The 27,823-nt window shown below is 38.3% G+C and overlaps 1 protein-coding gene across 3 annotated transcripts in view; it reads left to right on the forward strand.

The window, feature by feature from the left end:
* The window catches only part of daam2 (dishevelled associated activator of morphogenesis 2), a 199,144-nt gene that overhangs the window by 68,546 nt on the left and 102,775 nt on the right, over positions 1-27,823 (forward strand). For all 3 annotated transcript variants that reach the window (XM_022673199.2, XM_022673201.2, XM_022673200.2), the window contains exon 2: positions 21,165-21,415. In XM_022673199.2, coding sequence (XP_022528920.1) covers positions 21,248-21,415 — 168 coding nt within the window. In that variant the 5' untranslated portion in view covers positions 21,165-21,247. The remainder of the gene's footprint in view (positions 1-21,164; positions 21,416-27,823) is intronic.

Here is a 27,823-nt window from a genome sequence, read left to right on the forward strand (position 1 = left end):
GATAGATTGATCTGCATATTGTGAGTATCTGTAATAAAGTACATGGACACATCATCCTCCCTTATAGCACAGTTTAACCTGAGAGGGTTTTGACTCTTTAAAAAGCCTGGAAATCTCAATAATTGCAGCTGTTGAGTCATTGTTTTGTTACACTTCAACTACAAGTGTTTCTTCAAGGTTAGTTTTAAGCAGGGATCAGAGTTCATGGTCTAAGGCTGGGTGTCTTTATCCTGCAGCGTCAGGATAAACTGCATGCTTCAGCATCGGGTTTCTTTCTCTGTCGATTTTGCACCCGCAGGCAGTTATGTGACAACAAACAGAGCTCGGCTCTCTCCAAGACCTGACCGTGTGCCTCCAATAGACAGATAGAGAAAATAGTTTGATTCCCCCACAGAGGGGATGCTGGGGGATCTGATAGAGAGCGATGAAGGGTATCAGGTTTCCCCCCAAAGCCCTGATGATGCACGGGAATGCACGGCGAGGAGCTCACGGAGCGCTGAAGCTATAACGTAAATAGCACCGATTTCGGATGACCCCTCTCGCTATTTGGAGACTCCTAGCAACAGCTATATCTGCCTGTTAAAAAGTGGGTCAGTAGTACTACGTGTTTGAGACGGTGCAGAATTCCAGCCCATGCTTGCATACTGTAAACAGCAGCTCCAGATTTGAGACAGTAACAGCTGTAACAGTGGCACTGCAGGTCCTTTAAGGCCGTACCTGTAAATGTGCATATGTTTAAAGGGAATGTTTAGGCAAGTTTACTGCTAGACATGGCTGAATAATTATCAAATAAATTTTTTAGGGGTGAAATGATTACTCGAGTAATTCGAGTAACTCGATTTAACCCTTGTGTGGTGTTCATATTTTTGTTACTCGTTTACTTTGATACTTGTATTTAATTCAGCAAAATTAAGCAATTTTACATTAAAATGCTTTACACATGCTTGCTTCACCTAAACTGCAAGCAATATAAACAGCTTACATGGTTAATATTTGCCCTTTACCATTCTTATGTTACATTTCTTTCAAAAAGTGCTACTCTTTTTTTTTATTAGTTTTTTAATAAAATGTAAAAGAAAATGAATTAAACTCAAGATATGAGTAGAAAATTTGTTTAGTTTCAAATTTACAAATGAAGCAATGTTTATTAGTCCTTGGCCAAACATACTGTATGTAATATAAATGTGTGTGTGTGGGGGGAGGGGGTGTACAGTGTGTGTTTATTGAAAATGTGTTTTGATATATGTTTTTCACAAAAAATGAGCCAATGCCAATGAGTTTGAGTTAGAAAAATTATTTTTTTTCGTATCATTTGATGAAAAATGAAAACGGGTCCCACAGACCCGAACACCACACAAGGGTTAAAAAACAGATTGAGTAATTTTCTGTCCCTTGAGTAATAATTTATTTAATTAAAAAACTCAGCGCGCGGTATCTCACTCTTTTAATGTGACATTTCGCTTAGCGCTACGTCACCCACGCGCAGAAAGATGGAGCAGGTGGCGGAGGTTTTAGTTGAGAAGAGGGTATTTTGAAGCGGCGCGGGAAAAGAGTGACCGCTTACGAGGAAAAAGGGCCAATAATAATGAAGGGATGTATATTTATATATATACGGTATATTTAGGGATGGTTTGCCAAAGTCATATAAAATTTGATCAATATTTGGATCAAAATGAGCTTTTACTTTGCCTCATTGGTCATTGGCTGGTTCCTGATCAAATCTGTTGGGCAACATGTCTTGATTAGTGTCATGTGCAGCAACTCATTCCTAAAAAAAAAAAAAAGAAAATGCATGAAGTCCATTGTATTGGATTCTGGGTACAAAAGGGTTAAAAACAGGGTTAAATACTTGTTGCTTGAATAAAAAAAAATTGAGGTAATGATCTCTACTTTTTAACTCTCTATAACTCTATAATAAACTGGATAAGAAGTATTTTTCTGTAATATTTAACTCCAGAGTCAGTCTTCCTATGCTTCCAAAAAAAAAAAAAATCTGAGATTATCTGAGGAGCTTCACCCGTCCTGACCGAGAAGCTTGTGTGGCTTTTTTAGCATGAACATAAATCCGTCATGTCCTCGACCTCTGACTTCCAGCTTGTTCAGAGAGCTCTGAAGTTTGTTAAAGGAAAAGGAAAACATGTCAAATGCCATTTTAAACATCACCACAGACTTGAGTTATTATAATCATCTGTTTTAATGGGGAGGATTCCTGTTAAAGCAGAATGAAGGGAACAGACACAAAGGGTGCTTTTTTTTTTTTTTTTTTTTTTTCCCTTCCAACTATTTGGCTTGCACGCAGGCTGAAATTGAGTTCTGGGCCCCGCAGCAGATGTGGACATGGCTTTAATTTTTATGAGAGAAGGAGAGAATGAAATGGCTTTTATCAACATCCCTCGCGAATCCCCACTTTCCTTAGATTTAACCGAAATATTTACCCTCCCTGAGAGAGCAACATTAACGCAGCCCAGCAGTCTTATAAGCTGTTTGTCAGGAATGATGCCTAAAGCGTGTGCGTGTCTGCCCGTGTGTAGTGTGTGTAGTGTGTGTATGTATGTCTGTAGTGTGTAGTGTGTAGTGTGTGTATGTATGTCTGTAGTGTGTAGTGTGTAGTGTGAAGTGAATGTTGAGCCTTTCTTTTCAGCTGAATTGTGGAACCATTTGATTAAGTGTGGAACAGAGAATATTTATCTACATATAGGAAGAGTTTATTTATTATTAGTTATGTTTGCCTATTTAAGGTGGAATGAAATCCCACATGTTGCCATATAAAACATAAATAAATTTTATAAACAATTATCAGCCGATACCGATATGATAGCAATATGATCATGTATCTTAGTCACCACACTTACCAGTTAAAATAAATCCTCTGGATTGGATCAGGTCATCCCTAACAATAACTAAATCAGAATAGCAGCATTATTAAATTGAGAGCTCTGTCAATCACCTTTACTGAGCTGCAACCCAGCTAACAGGAGCACAGCTAACAGAACAGGGGCACAGCTAACACAACTGGGCACAGCTAACAGAATAGAACAGGAGCAGCTAATAGATACCAGAAGAATAGAAACACAGCTAACAGTAGCACAGCTAATAGAATAGGTGCACAGCTAACAGGAGCAGCTACCAGAAGAATAGGAAAAACGCGAACAGGAGCACAGTTAATAGAACAGGAGCACAGTTAATAGAACAGGAGCACAGTTAATAGAACAGGAGCACAGCCAAAAGCACAGGAGCACAGCCAAAAGCACAGGAGCACAGCCAAAAGCACAGGAGCACAGCCAACAGTACAGGAGCACAGCCAACAGTACAGGAGCACAGCTAACAGAATAGGAGCACAGCTAACAGAAGCACAGCTAATAGAATAAGTGCACAGCTAACAGGAGCAGCTAATAGCTATCAGAAGAACAAAAAAACAGCTAAAAAGAGCACAGCTAATAAAATAAGTGCACAGATAACAGGAGCAGCTACCGGAAGAATAGGAACACAGCTAACAGGAGCACAGCTAATAGAACAGAAGCACAGCTAATAGAACAGAAGCATAGCCAATTAATCCTCTGGATTGGTCAGCTCCTCACTAGCGATAACTAAATCTGAAAAGCAGCATTATTGAATTCCCAGCTAACAGGAGCACAGCTAAAAGTAGCACAGCTAAAAGTAGCACAGCTAAAAGTAGCACAGCTAAAAGTAGCACAGCTAACAGGAGCACAACTAACAGGAGCACAACTAACAGGAGCACAGATAACAGGAGCACAGCCAACTTGTTTGGATGTTCCTCCAGCATGTAATAAAGGCTAGTTTGTTTTGAGATACAGGGCCATTGATTACAACATGACCGTAAAACGCACAACTTTTATGCATCTGCATTAATGAAGATAAAAGTGTGGAAAAACTTGGATCTAAATAGTTAGGCCCAAAAAATCTTCTGTCAGAACCCGAGCACAATTTAAACACAACATTTTTTTTTTGTAAGTACAGCTTTACAACTGAGATTTTTTTAAAACACTATCAGGCTGATTTGAATGAGTGAAATCTATTCAGGTGATTTAACATTGCAACACTGAAGAAGCATAGACCTATTATTTAATAAAAAAGGTTTATTAAGAATAGATGCATGCACACAGCGCTGTAAGTTGAGTGCGTAATGCGGACGAGTTTTCTAATTTCCAAACTTATTCTTTATAATTTGTTTGTGGTAAATTCGATGCACGTCTAATTATAAGCTCTGATATGTGTAAATATTAATTTGGCAGAGCTATATGAAGCTGATCTGTGCTATTAGATGAAGTAATGCTGTAGCACTTGGCTGCTAGCTGCATGCTCGTGCTGGATCAGAACCCCAGTCCTTACGTAATGATGAAATTTCCTCCGACTTAAACCCTGCCCCTCCCCTACCTTCTCCAGCAGAACACTGGCAGCTTCAGACGAGCGAGCGCTTGGCCCGGAATCGCACGGTGAAATATATCTGAGCCTTCTCTCATCAGAGGCGTTTCCTCCGTTTCTCTCAGTCTTATCTGATACAGCGATGGAGAGGAAGTGATTTGGAGAGGCTGCAGCAGCGGGAGGAGGAAGGAGGGATGGGTTTGTCTTTCCTAACAGCCCTGCTCATCCTCTGTGGGGCACGTAGGCATGCTGATGCCCAGTCACCCTCCACAGTTCAGCCTAAAGATAGGAGATCAGGGATCTTTCACCACAGCATGGTTTAATCCCATTTTTGTTCTTTAAGTAGTGATTCAGAGCTTAATAAAATCTCAGTGGTCATTTTTTTTATTGTGAATCTTTAGGAAAAATGATTCAGAGCATTTAGATCCCATATTTTATAACTATATTCAATTCTGATTCCTTGTGAAATTATTTATGCAAACAATCTTAGATACTTTTTGGGTGTGATTTTACATATTATTCAGAAAAGGATTCAGTTCATAATCATTTCAGATCTTTTTCATTATGATATCTTTTGGAAATGATTCATTGCATCACAATATCTGGTTTTAATTATATGCAAATATTTAGGAATTAATTAATAAAAAAAATCACAGACCTTTGTGAAATATAATCTCAGATTTCACTTAGATTTGATTGTGATCTTTTAGGAAGTGTTAAAGCATTATAATCTCAGATCTCACTTTTTGATTGTGATTCTTTTAGAAGTGATTCAGTACATCATAAAATTTCAGTTCAGTTTTTTTTATTTGGTTTTGATTTAAAAGAAACACAGAGCTCGCTTTCAAAAGAACGTGGAATGTGCCTCCTGCAAATGTGGCGTGAAATTACGCTAGCCTCTCCGTTACAAGGTTAGCGATGGTCATTTATCAATTTGGACAGTAACCTAGCTCTCATTGCTGTGTTTTGGATTGGGGGGGTTTAGATGATGCAGTAAGGAGATAGGAATGTGTGAGTGTGTTTGTGTGTGTGTGTGTCCGTGTGGGCGGACAAATGGAAGAAATTGTCGAGGCATGTTTACATTCACATCACTTATTCATAATAGCTTTGTTTCTATATTAAGCCTGCATGTGTGTGTGTGTGTGTGTGTGTGTGTGTGTGTGTGTGTGTGTGTGTGTTTATCCTTGCTACTTAGTCATTAATTACTCAGAGCTGGCTCAGTGGTGGTCTGTACTGTCTGCGGTCAGCTTGTTGTTCCATTGTAATCAGAAATAGGTTGTTTAGTGTTCATTTGAGAGATATTTGATTGGAATTTATCATTTTTGTATTGTATTTAGTAATAAGTTTGGACTACTGTACAAATTATCTGCATTTTTATCAGCAGAGCTTTAGACTAGAGCTGGGCGATTAATCGATTTTATCGATTAATTCGAATTTACAGTTAAGGACGATGTGTTTTTATAAAAATCAATTTTCTCTGAGTTTTAATTTTCAACACCCTGAGCTTAGCCCCGCCCCTCTCTCCTGCGTGCACGGTCTCTCCCTCTTTGTAAAAAGCTATTCAACAATTTGTCTATAATAGGTTTGAAAATAAAGAAAAATTAAGAAAGCTAAAAAAAAATTTAATAAAATAAAAAACTGCTCTTATAATAACATTTAACAACACGGCAAAAAACTGATTTATGTATGTAAAAATAAAGTTATTTTGAGACGTGACTGCCTATTTGAAAAGCAACAGAAGTTGTTCATTTGTTGAAGTTTATTTGTATCATTTCTAACATATTTAGAGTGCTTTTTACTCACTTTTTCTCTCTCACAATGTTAATTCTTAACAGCTTCAAAAACATGTATTATGCAAATTAGGAGATGACATCATTTAGCGACTTCTAGCAACTTTTAGGAGATTTTAGAAGGGGAAAAAAATCGATTTAAATCGAAAATCTGATTTTTTTAAAAAAATCGAAGATTTTTTTTTGGGCCATATCGCCCAGCTCTACTTCAGACAGTATTTTCTTATTAGAACTGTGCAGTACTGTGCTGGCCAAAAAGGTGTGAAACGTAGCCTCTGAATCTGCCCACTGCCATTCCACCAGCCCCATTTCCACACCCCGGGTTGCCAGGTATAGACAGCTGCATGCGCACAGTGTGCTGCAGCTGAGGAAACGAGTGAGCTGGCTTTTTTTCTTCTGAACAGGTAATCACTAAGCTTCAGTAAGGTTGCTGCTAACCATAGCTAAGTAATTTACCACTGCTAGTAGCGTAGTAGACATTTTGGATATTGGAGACCCATACTCACTAATTAGCTACAGAGTAACACTCGTTGTTGCTTGCTTTTTTGTGTTAGTTTGGAAACTCATGTGAACTTTGTCTATTTCCACTCATTGTTGGCAAAAAAAATGCTGTGTTCACATTTAGCCATTAGCATTCTCATTTAAATTAGCCTGTACATGACCTGTATTCTATCCACTGTAGCTGGACAGTTGGGACCCCAGGCCTGTTAATGCTGGGTGGGCTGGAGATGAAGAGAGCTGGTGGAGAGAAAGAGAGCTTTGAGGCCCAGGGGCCGGGTGGGGGAGTGTGTAAAGGGGGCAGTGGGGTTTTCATGCTGCCTGTGGCCGGAGGGCGAGGGTCCTGTGGAGGCGACGTCTGGGGCACGGCTGCATTCATATGCTGGGCTAATGCATGGCAAGAATCTAGCTGTGTGTGTGTGTATGTTTTTATGTGTGTATTAACAGCAGTTACACTTACAGCACCACATATACAAGCATGTGTTGTTCAAACGCAGTTTACTGCATTGACACAAAAAGCAAATGCTAATCAGATACGATCAATATGACTCGTGGGGGAAGTCAGAATCAGCCTTGTTTTTGTACACACACACACACACACACACACACATTCTGACAGACGTGACCAACATTTGTAGAAAAGCATGTAAAGAGGATAGAGGGCGTAAAAGTGCTTGAACTGCTGCCCTATGAAGAGGCTCCTAGAGGATCAGGGGTAGTGCTGGGCCATTATGGCCTAAAAAATAATCTACATATTATACATAAATTATATTTCCGATTATAATCAATCATTTTTAAATTACAAATGACTAAGAAATGGTTCAAAATTAAGGTTACCTCTTAATAAAAAAAAAAAAAAAAGTTTGATGTTCAGACGCTTTGGGATGAGTCGACCCATTGAGTGAATCAATGATAAATCAATAAACACTTCAGAAATGAGTAGCGTTTTCAGATATTTTAGATTAAAAAGATAAAATATAAAATATTGGGGGAAAAAAATTACATTGCAAATGTTCTTTTTTCTGCTATATATGTCGCAATATTAAACAATGCAGGGCCCATGATGTCACCAGCCCCACCCCCACCTGCGCTCTGTCTTGCGTCAGGACCAATCAAGCAAAACAACATAATCTTCCCTTTAATCAGCCATTTAAAGGGCTTTTTAGAATGTAAATAAAGAGCATTTTTTCTGGGATTAAAAGCGTGAATTCAGCTGTAACTGGAAATATCTGCGCTGCAAAACTGTGCTGGACTGAGGTGCACAGCTTTCAACACATGCGTTTACAAGCACAGGTTCAGCCATGTGGATGGAGTCCATGCGGTTACCTCGTGTTTACTTTCGCCTCCTCCTCGCGCTTCTCAGGCAGCAGCAGCCTGTCACTCACACAGACACAGAGACAGCGCTGTGTATTTACCTCTTGTGTCAAGAATCAAAACATTGTAACATGACGTGTTTGATTTAATTGCCTTAAGTTACATTGCACGTCCTGCGATGTGACTGTTTCGCATGCGCTCATCACAATGGCAATCACCCAGCACTACTTAAAGGGAAGTGTACCTCCTGGTGAGAGATAGACAAACAGTATTTGTGACTGCTAGACATGCCTCTACCACACACTTTAATTCTTCAACGGATTTACTCCATAAACTTTCACTTCTTTCGCTTTAATATTGTAGCCAATCAATTACATATATCATCATTACTTTCTCAAACACAGAATTTAATTCCATTCTAACAACTCCTTCTTGGAGCATTTTATTATTTTTTTCATTTCATTTCTGTGCAAAAGCTTAGAGTGGAAGAAAATGAAAAGATTCCATTTGGCAGTAGAGAATGCCAGAGATTCCTGTAAACCCCCTGTGACTGTAGCGAAGGCACGAATTTGAGCGAGAGAGAGAACGAGAGAGAAAGAGAGTGCGAGAGAGGCAAAGCAGTTGGGCTGAGTTTACATTAGAGTGGGAAAGCGAAGGATGTGATCTCATCGGAGAAAAAAAGAGAGAGATAGAGAGAAGGGAATGGCCAAAGAGGAAGCTGTTAATGTTGTGTATTTTAAAGCAGAGAACGAGTAAAGGGAGCAAATGGATGGATGAGTTAAAGAGAAGAAGGTGTGTATATGTGTGTGTTTAAGAGAGAGAGAGTGAGAGCGCAGTCGCTCTGTTATCCCCTCTCTCTCTCTCTCTCTCTCTCTCTCTTTTTCTCTCGCTCCCTCCCTCTCTGTTCTCCTCCACTGACCTACTTCCAGCAGCCAGTAAGCTCAGGGGATGAAGGGATGTGGTAGCATGCTGAATAAGAAGTGGCAGCAGCTCTCTCGCTCTGTCTCTCGCTCTCTGTCTCTCGCTCTCTGTCTCGCTCTGTCTCACTCTGTCTCTCGCTCGGTCTATTCTTTTTCTCTCTGTTTCTCTTGCATTCATTCAAATCTCTTGTCAAATGTCTTGTCTATTGCTTTCTCTCATCTCTCTCTCTCTTTCTCTGTTAGATCTCTCTTTCTGTTTCTATCGAATGTCTTGCTTTCACTCTGTTTAGAATGTTAATTTCCCTTTCTCTTAAATGTTTCTCTCTCACTCTTTCCCTTACACATTCTGTTTGTCTCTCAGTCTTATTGTCTCTCTTTTCTCTGTCTTTCTTTCTGTCAAATGTGTCCGTCATAGTCTCTTCCTTCTTTTTCTCTCACTCTATATCTCTTTTTTGGTTTAAAATGTTTCTCAAACTCACTCACAGTCTTTTCCATCTTTTCTCTCTTGTCCACATCTTTCTCTCTCTTTCTCTCTCTCTCTCTCTCTGTCACTCTTTCTCTTTCTCTCTCTCTCACACACTCTCTCTCTCTCTCTCTCTCTCTCTCTCTTTCTCACTCTCTTTCTGTTAGATCCCTCACTCCCCATTATATATTCTCTCTCAAATGTTTTGCACAATATTTCTGTCTTCCTGTATATCTCTCGCTCTCAAATCTCTCTCTCTCTCTCTCTCTCTCTCTCTCTCTCTCTGTACTGGTGCTCTGTGAGGCACACACAGACTGGCTGGCATGTTCTGCCTCGAGGGGTGTGTGAGTGTGCGAGAGACATAGAGAGAGGGAGTGAGAGAGAGAGAGTGCAGCCACATTTACAGAGACTGCTTTACTGTGCATTAGCTTAAGCTTCTATGCATGACAATGCATTCTGCATATTGTGTGTGTGTGTGTGTGTGTGTGTGTGTTTGTGTAGGTGTGTATGTGTGTATATGTGTGTGTGCGCACATGCACAGAAGCAGCCCTCTGTTTCTTCTCTAATGTCATGCCACCATTGATGTTTCACCTTTAACTAGGGCTCTGTTTCATCTCCTTGTCGTGGGCAGAGGACACACCTCCTCACCTCGTCTGCATTGCATACACAATCAGCTGCAGCAGAGCACGTCTGCAGAGGAGAGGGCGAGGCACCGCTTCACTGCAAACCAAGAGCTGATACTTCAATAATCAGCTCTAGTTTATCAATTGATACAAAAGAAGAACACTAGTGGTTTCATATCATGTTTTAGAACATGTTTAATCTTTTCACCACAGCATTCACTCTTTCTCAAGTCATTTTATGTACATTGAGAAAGAAAGTCCACACCTGTATTAAGGTTAGGGCTGCACGATATATTGTTTAAGCATCGTCATCACGATGTGCGCATGCGAAATACGTGCAGTGTCACTTAAGGCAGCTAAATCAAACACGTCATGTTACACTACATACAAGGTAACTGCGTGGCCTCCATCCACATGGTTGGGCACGTGCTTGTAAATGTAATCCCAGAAAAAAAGCTTATTTTTTTTCCTTTTAAAAAGCCATTTCAATTCCTGATTAAAGGGCCGATTACTGTTGTTTTGGTGTTTTCCTCAGGTTTTGAGGAACGGGACAGGGCTGGTGACATCATGGGCCCTGTATTGTTAAATATTGCGATATATATAGTCGAAAAAAGACAATATTTTGCAATGTAAAAATTTTCCCAGTATCGAGCAGCTTTAATTAAGGTATTCTTTAAGGTGAGGTCGAATGCTGGCCAGAGTACTCATGGCAAGGCCTGATCTACAGTGTTGCCTCGTAGAAGCCATTACCACCCACAGTGGACAGTCACGGAATAGGCTTCTGGCAACTCTGGCATGCTTTAGCTTTCATGCGACATGTCAGAAGTCATGGGATACAATGCTGGTTCAAATCCCATGACTTACTCATGCTTCCATACCATTGACACTGACATCCAGTTATACAGTAAACCAGAAATACAGTTAGAGTAGGATAAAGTGAGCGAGGCAGTAAGAATATGGCTCAGTGAAGGAGAGTTAGAATCTCTGTTATAGGAAATGAAGCTGTTATCTAAATTTATATCAGTGATACAAACATTCAGTGTGGTGCCAGTTCCAGCACAGAGAGTCTAATGGAGTGTTCTCTCCATCAGGCTATTTCCGAATGCTTCCTCCACTCGTCACTCCTCTCTCAGCATCACAGCACCAGCAGAGCACCTCCACAGCAGTTTACTGTTAGCTGCTTTAAACTAATAGAGCCAGTACAATCACATGCATAGGGGAGGGGATCTAGTCAAATCATTTGTAGATACACAGACACTGTCTGTCTGTTGAATTTAACATTTTGCGAACAATAAATCATCAAATAGACTTTGTGCATGTCACATTTTGTTTTCCCTTTTTGCAATATATAGCATCCAAACAGCACAGGTCATATGCTAATTCAGTTATGAAATATTGAATTTTAAAGTTTTAATGTCTACTTGCTTTTAAATGCCTTATTTTTATTTCTCTCTGCTTCTCAGTGATCTAGTGAATCAAAAACACCGAATAATGACTTGGTTCTTTTCTTTATGTCACTTATTTTTATATATTTATTTTTCCTCCAGAGATTTTCTGGTTAGGAGGGGCTCTCTTCTGACAGCTCACAGACCAAGTTAACTACCAAAGAAATTTCATAAACATATTATGTTCTTACAAAATAGTTTGTTCCATGTTCAGTCTTCTGTTATTCCATTGCATTATATTTACTAATTACTAATGATTTATGTTTTTGCTCTCCCTCATAAAGACACTGAGATTAAAATAGCAAGAGTGTGCAAATCTGTCCTCAAAGATGAATTACATTTAACATTACATTACATTACATTACATTTGGCAGACGCTTTTGTCCAAAGCGACTTACAATAATGAAGTACAAAAGTAATCGAAGTTAAAGGTAAAACATCTTTAGACAGAGCCTAAAGGAGGTCAAAGGGAAATAATGGGATAGAGGAGTGAAGGAAGGTAAGAAGGAAATGAGGTTAGAAGTAGTTAGTAGTGTGTTAGAGGTGTTAGGAGAGTATGTGCTCTTTGAAGAGCTCTGTCTTCAGGAGTTTATTAGTGAAAGATTCTCCTGATCTGGTAGTGGAAGGTAGTTTGTTCCACCTTTGGGGAACTCTGTATGAGAACAGTCTGGATTGCTTTGTGTGAATGTGTGTTTGGTAAAGCAAGGCGAAGTTCATTCGAGGAGCGCAGCGGCCGGGAGGTAGTGTAAGCCTTCAGGAGTTATCAGTGCAGGTAGGAAGGAGCTGTTCTGTTCTGTCATCACCTTGTAGGCGATTGTAAGAGCTTTGAATTCGATACGAGCAGCAACTGGTAACCAATGGAGCTCAATGAGCAGCTGGGTGACATGAGCCCGTTGGTTTTGGCTGGTTGAATGTTTGAACGGTTGAACGTGCTGCTGCAGTCTGGATCATTTGGAGTGTTTTTACTACACAGGCCGGGAGGCCAGTTAGTAGGGCATTGCAGTAGTCAAGGCGTGAGATGACGACTGCTATGTGATCCTTCTATAGAAGAATCTAAAGAATAAAACATATATTCTGGTTTGTTTAACACATGTAATTCCCCATGTGTTTGTGTCTAGCTTTATTATAGTCTTCAATATTACATTTACAATGCTAAAATATATATATATATATAAAAATAAGAGAAACACATTGCATGTAAAGATATGGGTCCAAGCTTTTGAAGTTTTTGTACATTAAAATATTTAGATAGCATTAAGTTATAACATGCCTTCATGTCTGGAAACAGTATTTGTATGTATATGTGCACATTTGTTGGCTCTTGCTCTAGAACATACAGTTCATGAACATCTGTGCTGTACATTAGTGGATTAAGCTAAGTTGGCAGAATTGTCCTGCAGTCACTAATCACTCTGAGTAATGCGTGAGGTGATGTTCAGCTGCTGGACAGAGAGAGAGGGAGAGAGAGAAAGAGAGAGTGAGAGGATGCTGCAGCTGACCTTCCTCACCAGAGAGGAAGTGTGTGTGACCTTCACACATCCAGGCTGGCGGTGTTTAATCAGATGGAGGGAGTGGTGTGAGGTGTGAGGGTTTGGTAGGATGGTTATTAAACTGGGTGAGGTGAATACATGGTCAGTAGTGTGTGTGGGTGTAAGGAACTGAGGGTGTTGATTTTGCTGTAGCCCCCACCCCTCATCCCCTCCCTTCCCTCCATCCTCTACTGTACCTTTGTCAGTGTTCTCCACCCATGTTCCTGAGAGCTGTGAAGGATGCAGACCTGTCTGCTCTGTCCGGGTGAATAGACTTCAGTACGAGGCTAAATCTACTTCCCCACCAGTCCCTCCTGAACCATTAGTGCTAATTCAGACAGGATGCCAATCAATGGATTTCCTCTCTTTCTTTCCCTTTCATTCTATTATTCTATTGCATTCTATAGCTGTGTGTATGTGTGTGTGTCTGTGTTTGTGTTTGTGTCTGCGTCTGTTAGCAGTGTGCCATATCATATACATAATAATATAGCAAAAAATTCTGAGATGATTTATAAAAAAAAAAACTCATATCGCAATAATTACAATATTCTTGAAAGCAGTTGGTATTAACTTGTAACACACTTAGTATTCTGCATATTTGTGGTAGATTTTTGTTGTTACATTACTTACTTTTTGTTATTTAAAAAAAAATTATTACGCATATTATTTTATACAGAATTAAAATTATTTTTCAAATGTTTATGAGGGAGTTTTTGGCTTTGATTAAAATCATGTTTATTCTAATAAATAAATATTAAATTTTATTTTACTGTGTGGATATATTTCTGAAATTATTTTTTTAAATTATATATATATATATATATATATATATATATATATATATATATATATATATATATATATATATATATATAATTTATTTATTTATTTATTTATTTATTTTTTGTCATATCACCACGAATTTTATTATTTTATTATTATTATCGCAATAAATATACACAGAAATATTGTGATATTTTAGGGACATTTAGCCCACCTCTAGTGTCTATGTGAGTGTATGTTTGCATCTATTACGTTTTTTTTTTATTTTGTTGCACTTATGATTATTTCATTGTAAAAAATCTGTTACTTTTTACGGAATATTCAAATGTTAATTATTATATTTTTTTGTTTCTACTGAATATACAAAACTCGTGTTTATTCTAAATAAAATTTTAATAGTTTTTTTTTTGCTTTAATTAATATCATATATCATAGATATAACTAAGAATATAATTATTGCAAAAATACACAGAAAAATCATGATGCTATTTTGGGGACATATCGTCCAGCCCTTGTATCTGCATGTATGTGTGTCTGTGTGGGTGCGTTTGCATGTGTGTGTGTGTGTGTGTGTGATAGATACCCTCCTGGCCTACTTTTCTCAGCTGTGTTGGATGTGTGCCAGGGTGGGTGATGATTGAATGCTGACCGCCTGTGTTCAGACTAAGAGTGTGTGTGTGTGTGTGTGTGTGTTATGAATGTGTGTGTGTTTTGGGAAGAGGAATAGTGTTGATAAGTGTGTGTGATCGTTCTTGGCAATCATGTGAGCATCTGTATTGGTTCCTATCAGAGATAGTTTGAAGAGCGATCCTGCAAATAGCATATATATATGTCCTCTACTCACGTCAGGGAGAGACCTGTCAGGTCCTTTGACTGCTGTATTAAACTGCAGGCTCTGTGCACAATGAGTGTGCAAAAAAATGGTGCCAGTGCTTCAGAGTAAGTAGTTCATCCAATTACAGCTCTGATCCTACTGAGCAGCACTGATCTGATCTCTGCTGCTGGCCTAGGGTTTACTTCATTCATGAAATACAGGACTTTACCCCATTTAGAAGCTTTTAGATCATTGTGAGCACATTGGGATAATAATGCTTTTTATCTGTTGAATTTAACATTTTGGGAACAATTTATAAAAATGACATAGTAAATGTGCCAAAAGCTTCATAGGTGGCCCAGTGGCTTAATGGTTAACACATTTGCCTCCCAGCACTGGGGTCTTGGGTTCAAGTCTCTATCTGTGTTGAGTTTTTTGAGTTTCTCCCTGCATCTGCGTGGTTTTCCTCCTGCAGTCCAAAAACATGTAAGATCATGTAAATTGGATACTCATAGTTACCCAGAAAAATGTAATACTCTAAATTGATTTGTATATTATGTATAGGTATGTGTATTGTATAGGATTGTGTGTGATAAAAATATATGTATGACTGTGTGCCCAGTATGGGTGGGCGATATGGCTCTAAAATAATATCACGATATTTCAGGGTGTTTTTGCGATAACGATATACTTGGCGATATAGGAAAACTAAAATAATTAGTTAATTTCAGGAATAAAGTATAATAGTATAACAGTATAATCATAATGTGACAAAATAAATAATAAAGCATAAAATAAAATAATGCAGCAAAAAATATTGCAGAATATTTAGTGCATGCAAATAAACTGTAAACTAAAACAATTATACAATAAATACACCTAAAGCTTCACAGTAAATAATAGACTAATTTTAAGACAGAACAGCCCTATTATCACGATATGGATTTTTAATATCATGATATTTCTGTGTCACGATATATTGTATACGATATAATATTGAATCATGAAACTACAAAAAAGTCATGAAAGAAATATTCTAAATACTCTTGTTACCTTGTTTTACCTTGTGTAAAATGAGTGTGCAAACAATGGTGCCAGTGCTTCAGAATAAGTAGTTCATCCAATTACCGCTCTGATCCCACTGAGCAGCACTGATCTGATCTCTGTTGGTGACAACAGCGTTATAAATACAGCGACAGGTTCGCCATTCATAAAATACAGGACTTTACCACCTTTGACAACTGTGAAACATGGTGGAGGTAGTGTCATGATTAGAGCCTGTTGGCTAAATAGTTCCAATTGGTTAACTGTTCATTTCTATTCTATGTTTTTGATGAACGTTGTGCTTTTCCTCTTTAAAATAGGCATTCTAGGAATTTCTGACATTTTAGAAAAATAACTAGATCTGATATTTTAGTTACTTCTTTTGACCTGCTGACCCAAAAACAGTACAGCAGGATTTTACAGCGCTGACTGAAGCTGGGTTATTAATACAGGACCAGAATCACACACCCAGACATGACACACACACACACACACACACACACACACATAGACAGCAACCCTGAATCTGCTGTGAACATCCCAGTGTGTCTCCATGGAAACAAAGATTCAGGGGCAGGGTTTCTCCAAAAACCCTTCTGCATTCAGAACGCCCATCTTTAGTGTCTCTGGTTAAAATGAATGGTGTAAATCTCTGACTATAGTATCACATGCAGTTCACTAAATGTGACTGTTTACACAGGACTGAAGTATGCAAGATATACAGTATAATATACAGCGAGTGATCGGTGTGCATCAGCTCCACTGATTATATAGCAGCGCTTTGCAGTTCTATAATTACAGACTAATATTAGTCCTGTATCTGTTTCTCTATATAGAGCTCTGGAAAAAATGAGACCGTTTAAAAATGATGAGTTTCTTTGATTTTTCCAAATTGAAAAACTCTGGAATATAATCAAGAGGAAGATGGGTGATCACAACCATCAAACCAAACTGAACTGCTTGAATTTTTGCACCAGGAGTGAGTAGCATAAAGTTATCCAAAAGCAGTGTGTAAGACTGGTGGAGGAAAACATAATGGCAAGATGCGTGTGATTTAAAGCTGTGATTAAAAAACAGGGTTATTCCACCAAATATTGATTTCTAAATTCTTAAAACTTAATGAATATGAACTGCTGAGAAAAAATGAACCACCACCCAAATAATAATAGCTGCTCTGTGGTGGTTTTCTCACCTAAGCATTGAAGAACAGAGTGAAAGGAGGATGATAAAGTGAAGTGTAGGAAAGAGATACAGGACTACAGTCTGTAATTATTATAGAACTACAAAGTGTCCTATGTGTTCAGTGAAGCCGATAAGAGGAAAAGCAGGTGTAGAATCAAGGTAGATGGTCGTAATAATCTCATAAGACCCAGTCATTTATTGGAACATTGTGTTATATTCTATATTTTTTTAATTAGTGCAGTTAAATCCCATATATAGACCAGTGCATCAGAAAGCACTAATGCATTTTAGCCCTCCAGATACCATGCACTTTTCACAGGCAGACAGGAATCCGGGTCGTTCCTGAGTGTTTTTCCGCACACGTGCAGCACGGTCATGCACATCCCGCACTGAAACTGAGCACACGAGACAGAAAGCTGAAGTTTTCCCACTGCTGCTTTCATAACCCCACACTCTCCTCTCTCTCTCTCTCTCTCTCACACACATCTGCAGCGCGAGAGAGAGAGAGAGAGAGAGGGCACTCATAAAGAATTTACCGCTCTCTATTCTTAGAGAAAGCAGTAAAAAATACATTCACCGCGGGGAGCTGTATCAGAATATGGAGTATAGGCAGGTGTCTTCAATTAACACTTCGACTGAGGAGCTATAAAAGCCAATCGGTTTAAAGATGAGCATGTGTGAAACTCTGGCATCAGCAATAATAAGCTGTTAATGGACTATTTAGGAGACTCAGGAGTTTCAAAAGATATATTTTAGAGCATTTTCACACCTAAACATCCGGACCAGAGTCTTAACCAGGGTTCATGTTGTGACGATTAAAATAATTACGGTATCGACTTATCATGCAATATGTGGACGTTAACTCAGTTATTTAAAATTAAATCAGGTGGGTTTTGTCGTTGCATCACATTAAAAACAGGTGTATATTGTGTAGAACATAATATAGAATATGGACACGTAACTTATGTTATACATTAGGGGTGGGCAATATGGTCCTAAAATTCTATATTGTTTCAGGGTATTTTACGATAATGATTTTCTTGGTGATATGGCAAACTATTAAATGTGTTATTTATTATTAAATACATTTATTAATAGACTACTACAAAATAATAGTATAGTAAATAACACACATACATATACTTTTTTATGCATTCAGTTTTACACATTTAGTTTAAACAAATAGAAACTATAATGCAAAGTTAATGTAACAACAAATATCTACAATAAAACTAAAGTTCAGCTAAAGTTAGCGCATACATATAAACTGCAAAAAACCGAAATAAATTAAAGTAAATGTAGTAGCGTAAATAGACAGCTTTCAGGAATATAGAATTATCACAAAACAATATAATATGACACACCCCTACTGTAAATACATTATTACATTGTATAATTGTATTTTTCTGATCTCAATATTGCCCATTTATGTTTTTCTTAGCAAGAGAATTCAGTTAATTTAAGTGAGTTGGGTCTACAGTTGTTATATTATATTTATGCTTTATTTATTTATTAACTTTATTTATTTTTGTATTTTAAAAGTGTGCAATTGCATTATTATGCTATTATATTATTTTATCAGTCATTAAATTGACAATAAAATAGTTTAAGATATGTGTACAGGTGTTGTGCCAAATTCTGCATCCTTGACAGAATCTGACTCTTTTTCTGTGAATGTAAGTTATGCAGCTGAAGGACTGTTATTGATTCCCTTTTGGATTACTTTTATTTCTGTTTATAACAAAGGATTAATCTACAGTTACAGTAGATACAGAAATTATCAGCATAGTTTCTACAGATTTTAGCAAATTTCTTTCAGTTCTTTTTCTTCTTCTATTGTTTATGGGTGATGATAGCCTGCTTCCTGCTTCAGCCCAAATCCAAATGAAGCTCACACTGGAGTTTTGCTTGAGGACCAACCCCAAGTATTACAGTTTTTATTTTTATTAAGCTTGTTAGTGTAGCATACTCTGCTAAATTGGTGGACAGTGTGGTCCCAAGGTTATTATTGCATATACTCCAGCAGGGGGAACAGATGGGGTTAATGTGGGTGGTACTTCATTGTCAGGCATGCATTGTTGAGATGCTTTAGTACTCATAAAACACCTTTACCCCCTTATAAATTTGCAGTGTCTTGAATGTCTAAGTGTCCTGATGGTGGTAGAGGATGCAGCTGAGAGCAGACAGGCTGTAGAAAACACTGGGCTCTTTTCCAGATCTTGTTTTTTTTTCAGCTTCTGGTGAGAGTGCGTCGGGTACGGCCAGCTTTCGCCTCTCCCTCCCCTCCTACCCTCTCTGTGCAGCAACAGAGAAGCCTTTGTGGCAGCCTAGTTAATGCCAACGCACCCAGAGAAGTGCCAGGCTGCTCCCAGCTCTGTGCCCACCCGGCCTGCAGTATGGCCCCGGCTCGGCCAATCAGACGCACAGCTTTTCTCTGATACCTTTCAGAACAGGTGAAGAAGTGTATAAAGCCTGTGTGCTCATTCATAAGGATCAAACTTTACTTTTTTCACAAGATCTCAAATAATTCTATTGTTTAAAGGCCTCTTTCGGCTAAAATCCACTTTTTCTTGTTCTTTGTGAAATATTATAGGTCTCTCTTAGTGAGTTGTCTGCTAGTAGCTCGTAAAAGAAAATCCTCAGAAATATGAGTTGATCACAGAGGTTTCTACGTCAATCAGTGAGTTCATGGCCTCGCCCACCTCGGCTAAGGACCCACCCACAGACAGAGCTTAAACCCGGACTACAGCATTAGGAGCTATAGCTAAGCTGGAGCTAACAGCTCTGTTTACTCTAGTAGTTAGCGCTAGTTAGCATTAGCTATCTTGTGTAGGTAACTCTTGGTTTACACTAGGGAAGCACGATTTTATGAGGCAGCTCAACTCAACTGATTTTATGATACAGAGCGGACTCTGGGGCTTTGCCGTGGTGATAGTGGCGCCATGTGTAGGGGGTGAGCCAATCAGAGATGATATTGTATATTTGCATGTATGAATTTTCATGTACAGGAGCCAACACAAAGTCTGTCTTTAGAGACCACTAATTCAGTGTTTTAAAGCAGGGCTAAATAGAAACACCTGAGCCCTTTTTTTACACACACACAAAAAAAAAACGTTCATTCATATTAGAGACCATCACAAAGCTGCTGTTCTAACGTTAAAATGCTGCTTAATGTTGCTTTAACAGTAATCAGGTGTCCTGGAGCAGTAGAGCTGTTTGAGGGTTGAGCTTCCATGGTCACTGATTTCTCACATGTGGAGCCACTTTAATAATTTGCAAACAAATGCAGGAACGACGTCACAGCAGGGTAAACTGACCCTCTCTGCATGTGAGCGCTGTTACATTTCATTAAAACTCAATGAGTTCTGCTTGTTTGACTTTTCACATTACTGGAGTTTATGCCTGTAGATCTACAGTGTAAACTCTGATTGTGCTCTTGTTATGACAGTATGCTCTGAAGCCCCTTTCTTAACCCTTTCAATCATGCACAGAGAATCTCTTTAAAAATAGCAGACTTTCTGATACAGACCCTTATTACAATGACAACCCCTTAAACTAAAGCAGATTTGTGGTCTAATTTTTAGGTGTAATATCAAAGTTTAAAGTAGCACCTCTTAAATGCTTAGAAAAGCTTTGCACACCTTTGCAGGATTTTCTCAGTCAGCTTTATGAGGTAGAGTCACCTGGAATTCACGCTTTCAGTTAACAGCTGTGCTGAACTCATCAAGAGTTAATTACTTGAATTTCTTACCTCTTAAAGTGTTTGAGAGCATCAGTTGTAAAGTAGTGAAGAGGTAGAGTTACAGGTATACAGTGAATAGCTCTATTTGAGTAATGTTCTAATCCATACTATGGCAAGAACTACTCAACTAATCAAAGAAAAAAACATATTTTAAGAAATGAAGAAAATGTAAAGTACCCTTAAGTGCAGTTGCAAAAAACATAAAACAAACGTTATGATGAAACTGGCTCTCATCAGGATCACTCTAGAAAAGAAAGATCAAGAGTTTCCTCTGTTGCACAGGATAAGTGCATCAGAGTTACCAGCCTCAGAAACCTAAATGATTCACAGAATATTTAGGTTTGTTTAACACTTCTAAGTTACTACATGATTCCTTATGTGTTTCTTCCTAGTGTGGATGGCTTCAGTGTTCATTTACAATGTAGGAAAACAATACAAATACATTGAATTAATCACTTTAGGGACTGTATTAGTGTTTTTATTGATCAATGTAAACACAGTATTGCTACTGTCATGTTCAGAAGGTAGATTACTTTTTATTTATGCTGATTGACACTGTTTAAACACAATTACAAAGTGAGAAATGAGAATTCATTCATCCTGATCACGTCGTCCTCTCTTCTATCTTTTTCAGATCATGCCCCCTAGATAGCAGACTCAGCGTTTTTCGCCTTTCTGGCCCCCGGCCCCGGCCTCGGCCCCTCCAGCCTGGAGAGGATGCCTCCCCGGAAGCGCACGCGGCCCGCCCTGGGCTTCCTGTGCTGCTTCGGCAGCAGCGAGCCCCCTGAGATTAACCTGAAGGACAGCGTCCCCCTGCAGCTGCTGGAGTTCAGCGCCCCCATGCCCCCGGAGGAGGAACTGCATGCCCGCTTCTCTGAACTGGTGGTGAGTAGTCCTGTTACTTCTCAATCAGGACCGTGACTTCATAAGCTAGTTTTCCTTTGTTTATAGCACTGTTATGAAGCATTATTGCAGTGTAATAAAAGCTACTGAAAAGACCATAGTGAAAGACCATATACTATAGGACATGGGGTTAACATTGTGTCCCATGACTTTTGCCATTCAATATTCAAACAATTTATCGTCATATCGTCAAGTTTTCTCGTACAATTAAAATTCTTTATTCGCTCCTTGCCAGGTATGCAGCATAAACAGAAATGTATATATAACATATATAATAAAGCATGAAATAACAAACTAGCTAAATATAAATATTAAATTGGTGTTAAATTTACATCCAGGATGGAAATACAGTACTGTGCAAAAGTTTTAAGCACCTAAGCAAATTACACTAATTCATATATTTCAGCAATATGAGTGTTTTTACCTGAAAAAAAGCACCACATATGATTTAAACAGATGCAAATAAACATAAATACAGTAGAATGTAACAAGAATTTTACATTTTAGGGAAGTAGGTTGTATCCTGAGCCAAGCTGTAGAGGAAAGTGCAGTTTCAGATTTCTCCTGGATGATTTCCCTAAGCCAGCATGTGTATATTATGTTCAATTCCGTCAGCAGCTCACCTGACTTACCAAATTTACAAATTTACCAAATCAGGTGTTAATATGATGAGAATTAGAAATAACAATACTAAACTTTAATGGGGAGAGATTTGTATTGTAAAGCCTCCCATAATATAATCCTGGTATTCAGGTGACAATGGAAATTAAAATTTTCAGCAATATCTGGCACTGTTGGGTAAAGCTAAGTAATAGAGTAAAAATTTTATGTCACAGTATTTAAAGCATGATATTGTGTTAAATATTGTGTATCTTACAATTCAGAAAATCTTTTATTCATATTTTATGCACATCTTTTTTCTTCTTACTTATTGCGCACTCTGTAATGAAAAGTACATTTAGATCAGTCTTTTTTTAAGCACTGATGGTATCCTGGAAATGCTTCAAACAGCATGTTGTCGCTACGATAAGAAAATTAATCAAAACATTCCTATAATCAATTATTTATGTAGCCTTGCCTTGAGCACTGTGGCCAGTGTTCAGCCTTACTGACAAAATAACACCTCACAACACTTTAACAGGTGTGGCAGTTTTCAAGTTTTTGTATAAGGCAACTATTTTAACATGCATTTAACATGCGTATTGCTGTCCCATGAGTTTAGTCATGTCTGTGTCCATTGTTTATATAGGGTAGTATATGGATATTTATTATTCCTAACTGGGACTTTGTTGTAAATAGAAAACCTGTACACCACTTTAAAGCCCTTATTTTAACACAGTGTTATAGATAGATAGATAAATAGATAGATAGATAGATAGATAGAGAGATAGAGAGATAGAGAGATAGAGAGAGAGAGAGAGAGAGAGAGAGAGAGAGAGAGAGAGATACTTTATTCATCCCGAAGGAAATTTAGGCAATTTGTAATGCTTATGTATGTCTTGTAAAGCCTCTTTGTATGTTGTTCGCTTCCCAATAATGTGGTAAATCTTGCTGGTATCAGGATAATAGGAGATTCTATGATCTTGGCCTCCTTGATCTTGGTTGCCCCCACGCAGCCCAGTGAGCAGGATTAATCCTAATTACCATCTGCAAGCCATGAACATGTCAACGGCCCTGTCAACTCACATGCACTCGAGCAGATGCATGTAGAAAGCAACATTAAGTAGGATAATTTACTGCCTTTGAAGACAATGGCAACCTGGACTCAATCAGAGCCTCACATGCTGTGTTACTGACCTCCTCAGGCACCAATTGTAGTCAGCTGGTGCTGCACTTAGGCCCGTCATGGTGACTACTTTTATTTGGAGGAAATATGGAGTTCAATTACATGCACATTCAAAATCAAATTACTGCAGTTGTCTATATTATTCAAGTAGTCATGTAAACAGCATCCTCTGATTTTTTTGATGAAATCTGATGAAGAAAGAAGGATTTTATCTCAGTTATCGGAAACTCTCAACCACTCTGGGATTTCTCAGTTTGTGAATGAGTAAAAACAGACCATAGTAGCAGAAATAATAACACTAAATAATGAACAATGCTAAAAATGTTAGCTAACATTAGCTATGAGCTTGCTAACTTATTAACTTAAGCAGGAAGGTAGCTAACATAGCTAACTTTATCAGCAAGATTGCGAACATACTTTAGCTAGCTAAATCGAGCAGGCTAATGTTACCAGGGATAGAACTAAAGTTAGCGGAAAGCTAGCTAACATTAATGGCAAGTTAACGAACATACTAATGTTAGCAGCAAGCTAACTAATGTTAGCAGCACCTTTTAAGGCCGGTGGGAAAACACAGTGGCCCATCGTAAACATCTAATCCAGGAAGAGATCTAAGGTTATCAGAGAGCTAGCTAACATATTAACTTTAGCTGGAAGCTAGCTAACGTATTAACTTTAGCGGTTAGATAGCTAATGTTACCAGCGATAGAACTAAAGTTGGGGGAAAGCTAGCTACATTAGGGGCGAGTTAGCTAACATACTAACTTTAGCTAGCTTAAAAGAGCTAGCTAACGTTACCAGGGATAGAACTAAGGTTAGCAAAGAACTAGCTAACATTAGTGGTGAGTTAGCTTACATATTAACTTTAGCGGCAAGCTAGCTAACATACTAACTTTAGCGGTGACCTAGTTAACATACTAACTTTAGCTAGCTAAAGTGAACTAGCTAACATTACCAGGGCTAGAACTAAAGTTAGTGGAAAGCTAGCTAACATTAGTAGCGAGTTGGTGAACATTCTAATGTTAGCAGCAAGCTAACTAATGTTAGCACCATCTTTTAATGCCAGTGGGAAAACACATTGGCCCATCGTAAACATCTAATCCAGGAAGAGAACTAAGGTTATCAGAGAGCTAGCTAACATATTAACTTTAGCTGGAAGCTAGCTAACATACTAACTTTAGCGGTTAGATAGCTAATGTTACCAGCGATAGAACTAAAGTTGGGGGAAAGCTAGCTACATTAGCGGCGAGTTAGCTAACATACTAACTTTAGCTAGCTTAAAAGAGCTAGCTAACGTTACCAGGGATAGAACTAAGGTTAGCAAAGAACTAGCTAACATTAGTGGTGAGTTAGCTTACATATTAACTTTAGCGGCAAGCTAGCTAACATACTAACTTTAGCAGCGAGATAGTGAACATCCTAACTTTAGCTAGCTAAAGCGAGCTAGCTAACATTACCAGGGCTAGAACTAAAGTTAGCCGAAAGCTAGCTAACATTAGTGGCGAGTTGGTGAACATACTAACGTTAGCAGCAAGCTAACTAATGTTAGCAGCACCTTTTAATGACGGTGGGAAAACACATTGGCCCATCGTAAACATCTGATCCGGGGAGAACTTAGGTTAGCGGAAAGCTAGCTAACATTAGCGGGGAGTTAGTTTACATACTAATTTTAGCTAGCTTAAAAGAGCTAGCTAACATTACCAGGGACAGAACTAAAGATAGCAGAAAGCTTTTTTATAAGCGGCGAGTTAGTTAACATACTAACTAACGTCAGCGGAAAGATAGCTAATGTTACCAGGGAGAGAACTAAAGAAACTATGACTACATTTTTGGGTCTTAAATAATATTTATTAAGATCTTAAAAAGGTATTAAAAAACATTAAATATGAGCTTTAAAGCATTAAATTTGGGCTGTTGTGATGTTTGTCTCATCAAATTCTGTGAAATTATCGGCCGATTGCAAAGCAAAATCTGATTTATTGTCTGACTTATGTAAATCTTGAGATGTCTCATTATCTAATTACCCATGATCATATTAATCAATCAACCTTTACTTTCACTCAGGAATACATTGATGAAACCCTCATTTTCAAAGCAGCCAAGCAATGAAATAATGTACAACTTAAAGGGACTACAAAAAAGTGAAAATTAGATATTAAATATTAAAACATTCATCATTCATTTTATTTATTTTTGGCCCATATGTTGTATAGTAACTTTACAGACATATTCTTCACAAGTATGACACAGAAATGGTAGTTTTGGCTGGCCTTGGCCAAAATCGAACACACCAACCTTCTAAATGCCAGGATAAACTTACACCCAGTCACTGCCCAGCAATCACAGTGTACAGGCTGAGTCACCAGTTGGGTGGGGCAATCAGGCCTCAGGCAGGGAAGCATGCAGAAGAGTGATTTCCCAGTCTTAGAGAAGACCTGTATCCTTTATATGTACTGCTTTCCCTGCTGTACCACACATACAGCATATAGATTTATTTGTTGGATTTTCTTCTGAAATCAAAAATATTAGAAAAAGAGTTTGCTTTTGTTACTGGAGTAAATGTCTCTACTCTTCAAAGAAGGCTTTATACTAGATTTTGGGACATTGATACAAGAGTGTTAATGAATCAATGAATCAGGACCTTGTATTAGGTATAGTATCAATAGCTTCATTTATCTTTCTGCCTCAAATGGTTCTATTCTTTTGGCTACAAAGACTTATCTATAAAGACCAAGCAAGCTGTACAGTGCCTTGCAAAAGGATTGGGCAAAACAGTCAAGTCATGGTGGTGGCAGCATCATGGTTTAGGCCTGCTTTTCTTCAGCAGGGTCAGGGAAGATGAATGAATGAATGAATGAATGAATGAATTGATGGGAAGATGGATGGAGCCAAATACAGGACCATTCTGGAAGAAAACCTGTTGGAGTCTGCAAAAGACCTGAGACTGCGATGGAGATTTATCTTCCAACAAGACAATGATCCAAAACATGAAGCAAAATCTACAATGGAATGGTTCACAAATAAATTTATCCAGGTGTTCGAATGGCCAAGTCAAATAATCTGTGGAAAGAGCTGAAAACTGCTGTTCACAATCGCCCTCCATCCAACCTCACTGAGCTCCAGCTGTTTTGCAAGGAAGAATGGGCAAACATTTCAGTCTCTCAATGTGCAAAACTGATAGAGTAATAATGAATAATGTAATCGCAGCAAAATGTTTGGGCCCGATTTTTGGGCCCGATCTAAGCTTATTTGGACAGTGGAATGTTGTATATCTAATTCACAATTTAATCAGCAAGTTATTGTTTTAAAGCAGACAAAACACTTTAACCCTGGTACTTGGGAAGCAGTCATGTAAAAAAAAAAAAGAAAAAAAAAAAGAAAACATGGGCATGGGCTCTTTATGGGATACATGGGTGTTTTTTTTTACTGACACCCGGTTGGGCTGAGACTCAAATGGACCCCATTAATACAGCATCAGTATTCTCATGTGCAGTGTTTAACCATATGTGGGGTCCACTTAGAATTTTTGGAATTTATGCATCCCAGTTGTGCTTCTCATACAGCCCCTACATGGTCATGTTATCTGGATCTGTGAGTCTACAGTTAAGGAACCAGGCCCAGTGAAGTCTTCCACATTCGGATGGCTTTAGCCATAATTAGTCTAATTATATTGTGAGAATTATTCTCTTTTAGTGTGCTGTTTGGACAGGAACTGCACATGCTGTTTCAGCTGAGAGTGTGGAATGAATAAGTGCTAATTGGGAGGAATCAAGCAAAACATGCTGGACATATGGGAAAGGTTAGCTCAAGCACGGAAGCTTTGAAGAAATTAAGCAACTAGCAGAACCAATGGAGTAATTCTGCTTTTTACTACGAGGCTCAAACTAATATTATTGCACTTAGTCACTGTTTGCGTTCCGCACTGTTTGAAATGAAAATGAAGTAAATGCTGAGATAGATACGTAACTTTGTTGGCGAATAGCCCTATCTGAATAGATGGATCCTAGTTATCCTAGTGTTTCCTCAGGAAATGGCTTGGAAACACCCACACCTATATAAGTGGTGAGGTGATATCTTGTGAATCACGTTGAACACTGGTCATGGTGCTAATAGCAAGGCGACATAAAGTTATGGGAGTTTGAGTGAGGCCTGATTGAGTGGGTGCAAGATGGAAGTGATAGGCAATTTCTTAAAGTAATGATGGTGACTGGCGACTTCTGGCTAGAAGTGTCTTTGGTGGAAATCATATCAACATTCAATGCAGGAGTGGTCAATAAACATAGGCTTTTGTAGGATATGCCAAAAGTTATGGGACATTATTCTTGTACTTATTCTAGTAAGGAAACAAAAGTAAATATATATTTCTTCAAGTTTTAAAACAACAACACTGATCATTAATAGTAAAGAAAGAAAAATATGGCATATATATCTATTCAGATAACATGCTCATGTGAGGGCCTGTTTTGGGTATTCCCAATTGGGGTTTGAGTTTCAACCATTGGTCAATGTTGGCCCCATAAATTGTGTCAATGATGGGACTAGGAGGGTTTTTTTTTTTTATCATGGATCCCATTTGAGTTTTGGGTTGTATACTGAACATGGGACCC

Source organism: Astyanax mexicanus, chromosome 14 (genome assembly GCF_023375975.1).
Source record: "Astyanax mexicanus isolate ESR-SI-001 chromosome 14, AstMex3_surface, whole genome shotgun sequence".
NCBI lineage: Eukaryota > Metazoa > Chordata > Actinopteri > Characiformes > Acestrorhamphidae > Astyanax > Astyanax mexicanus.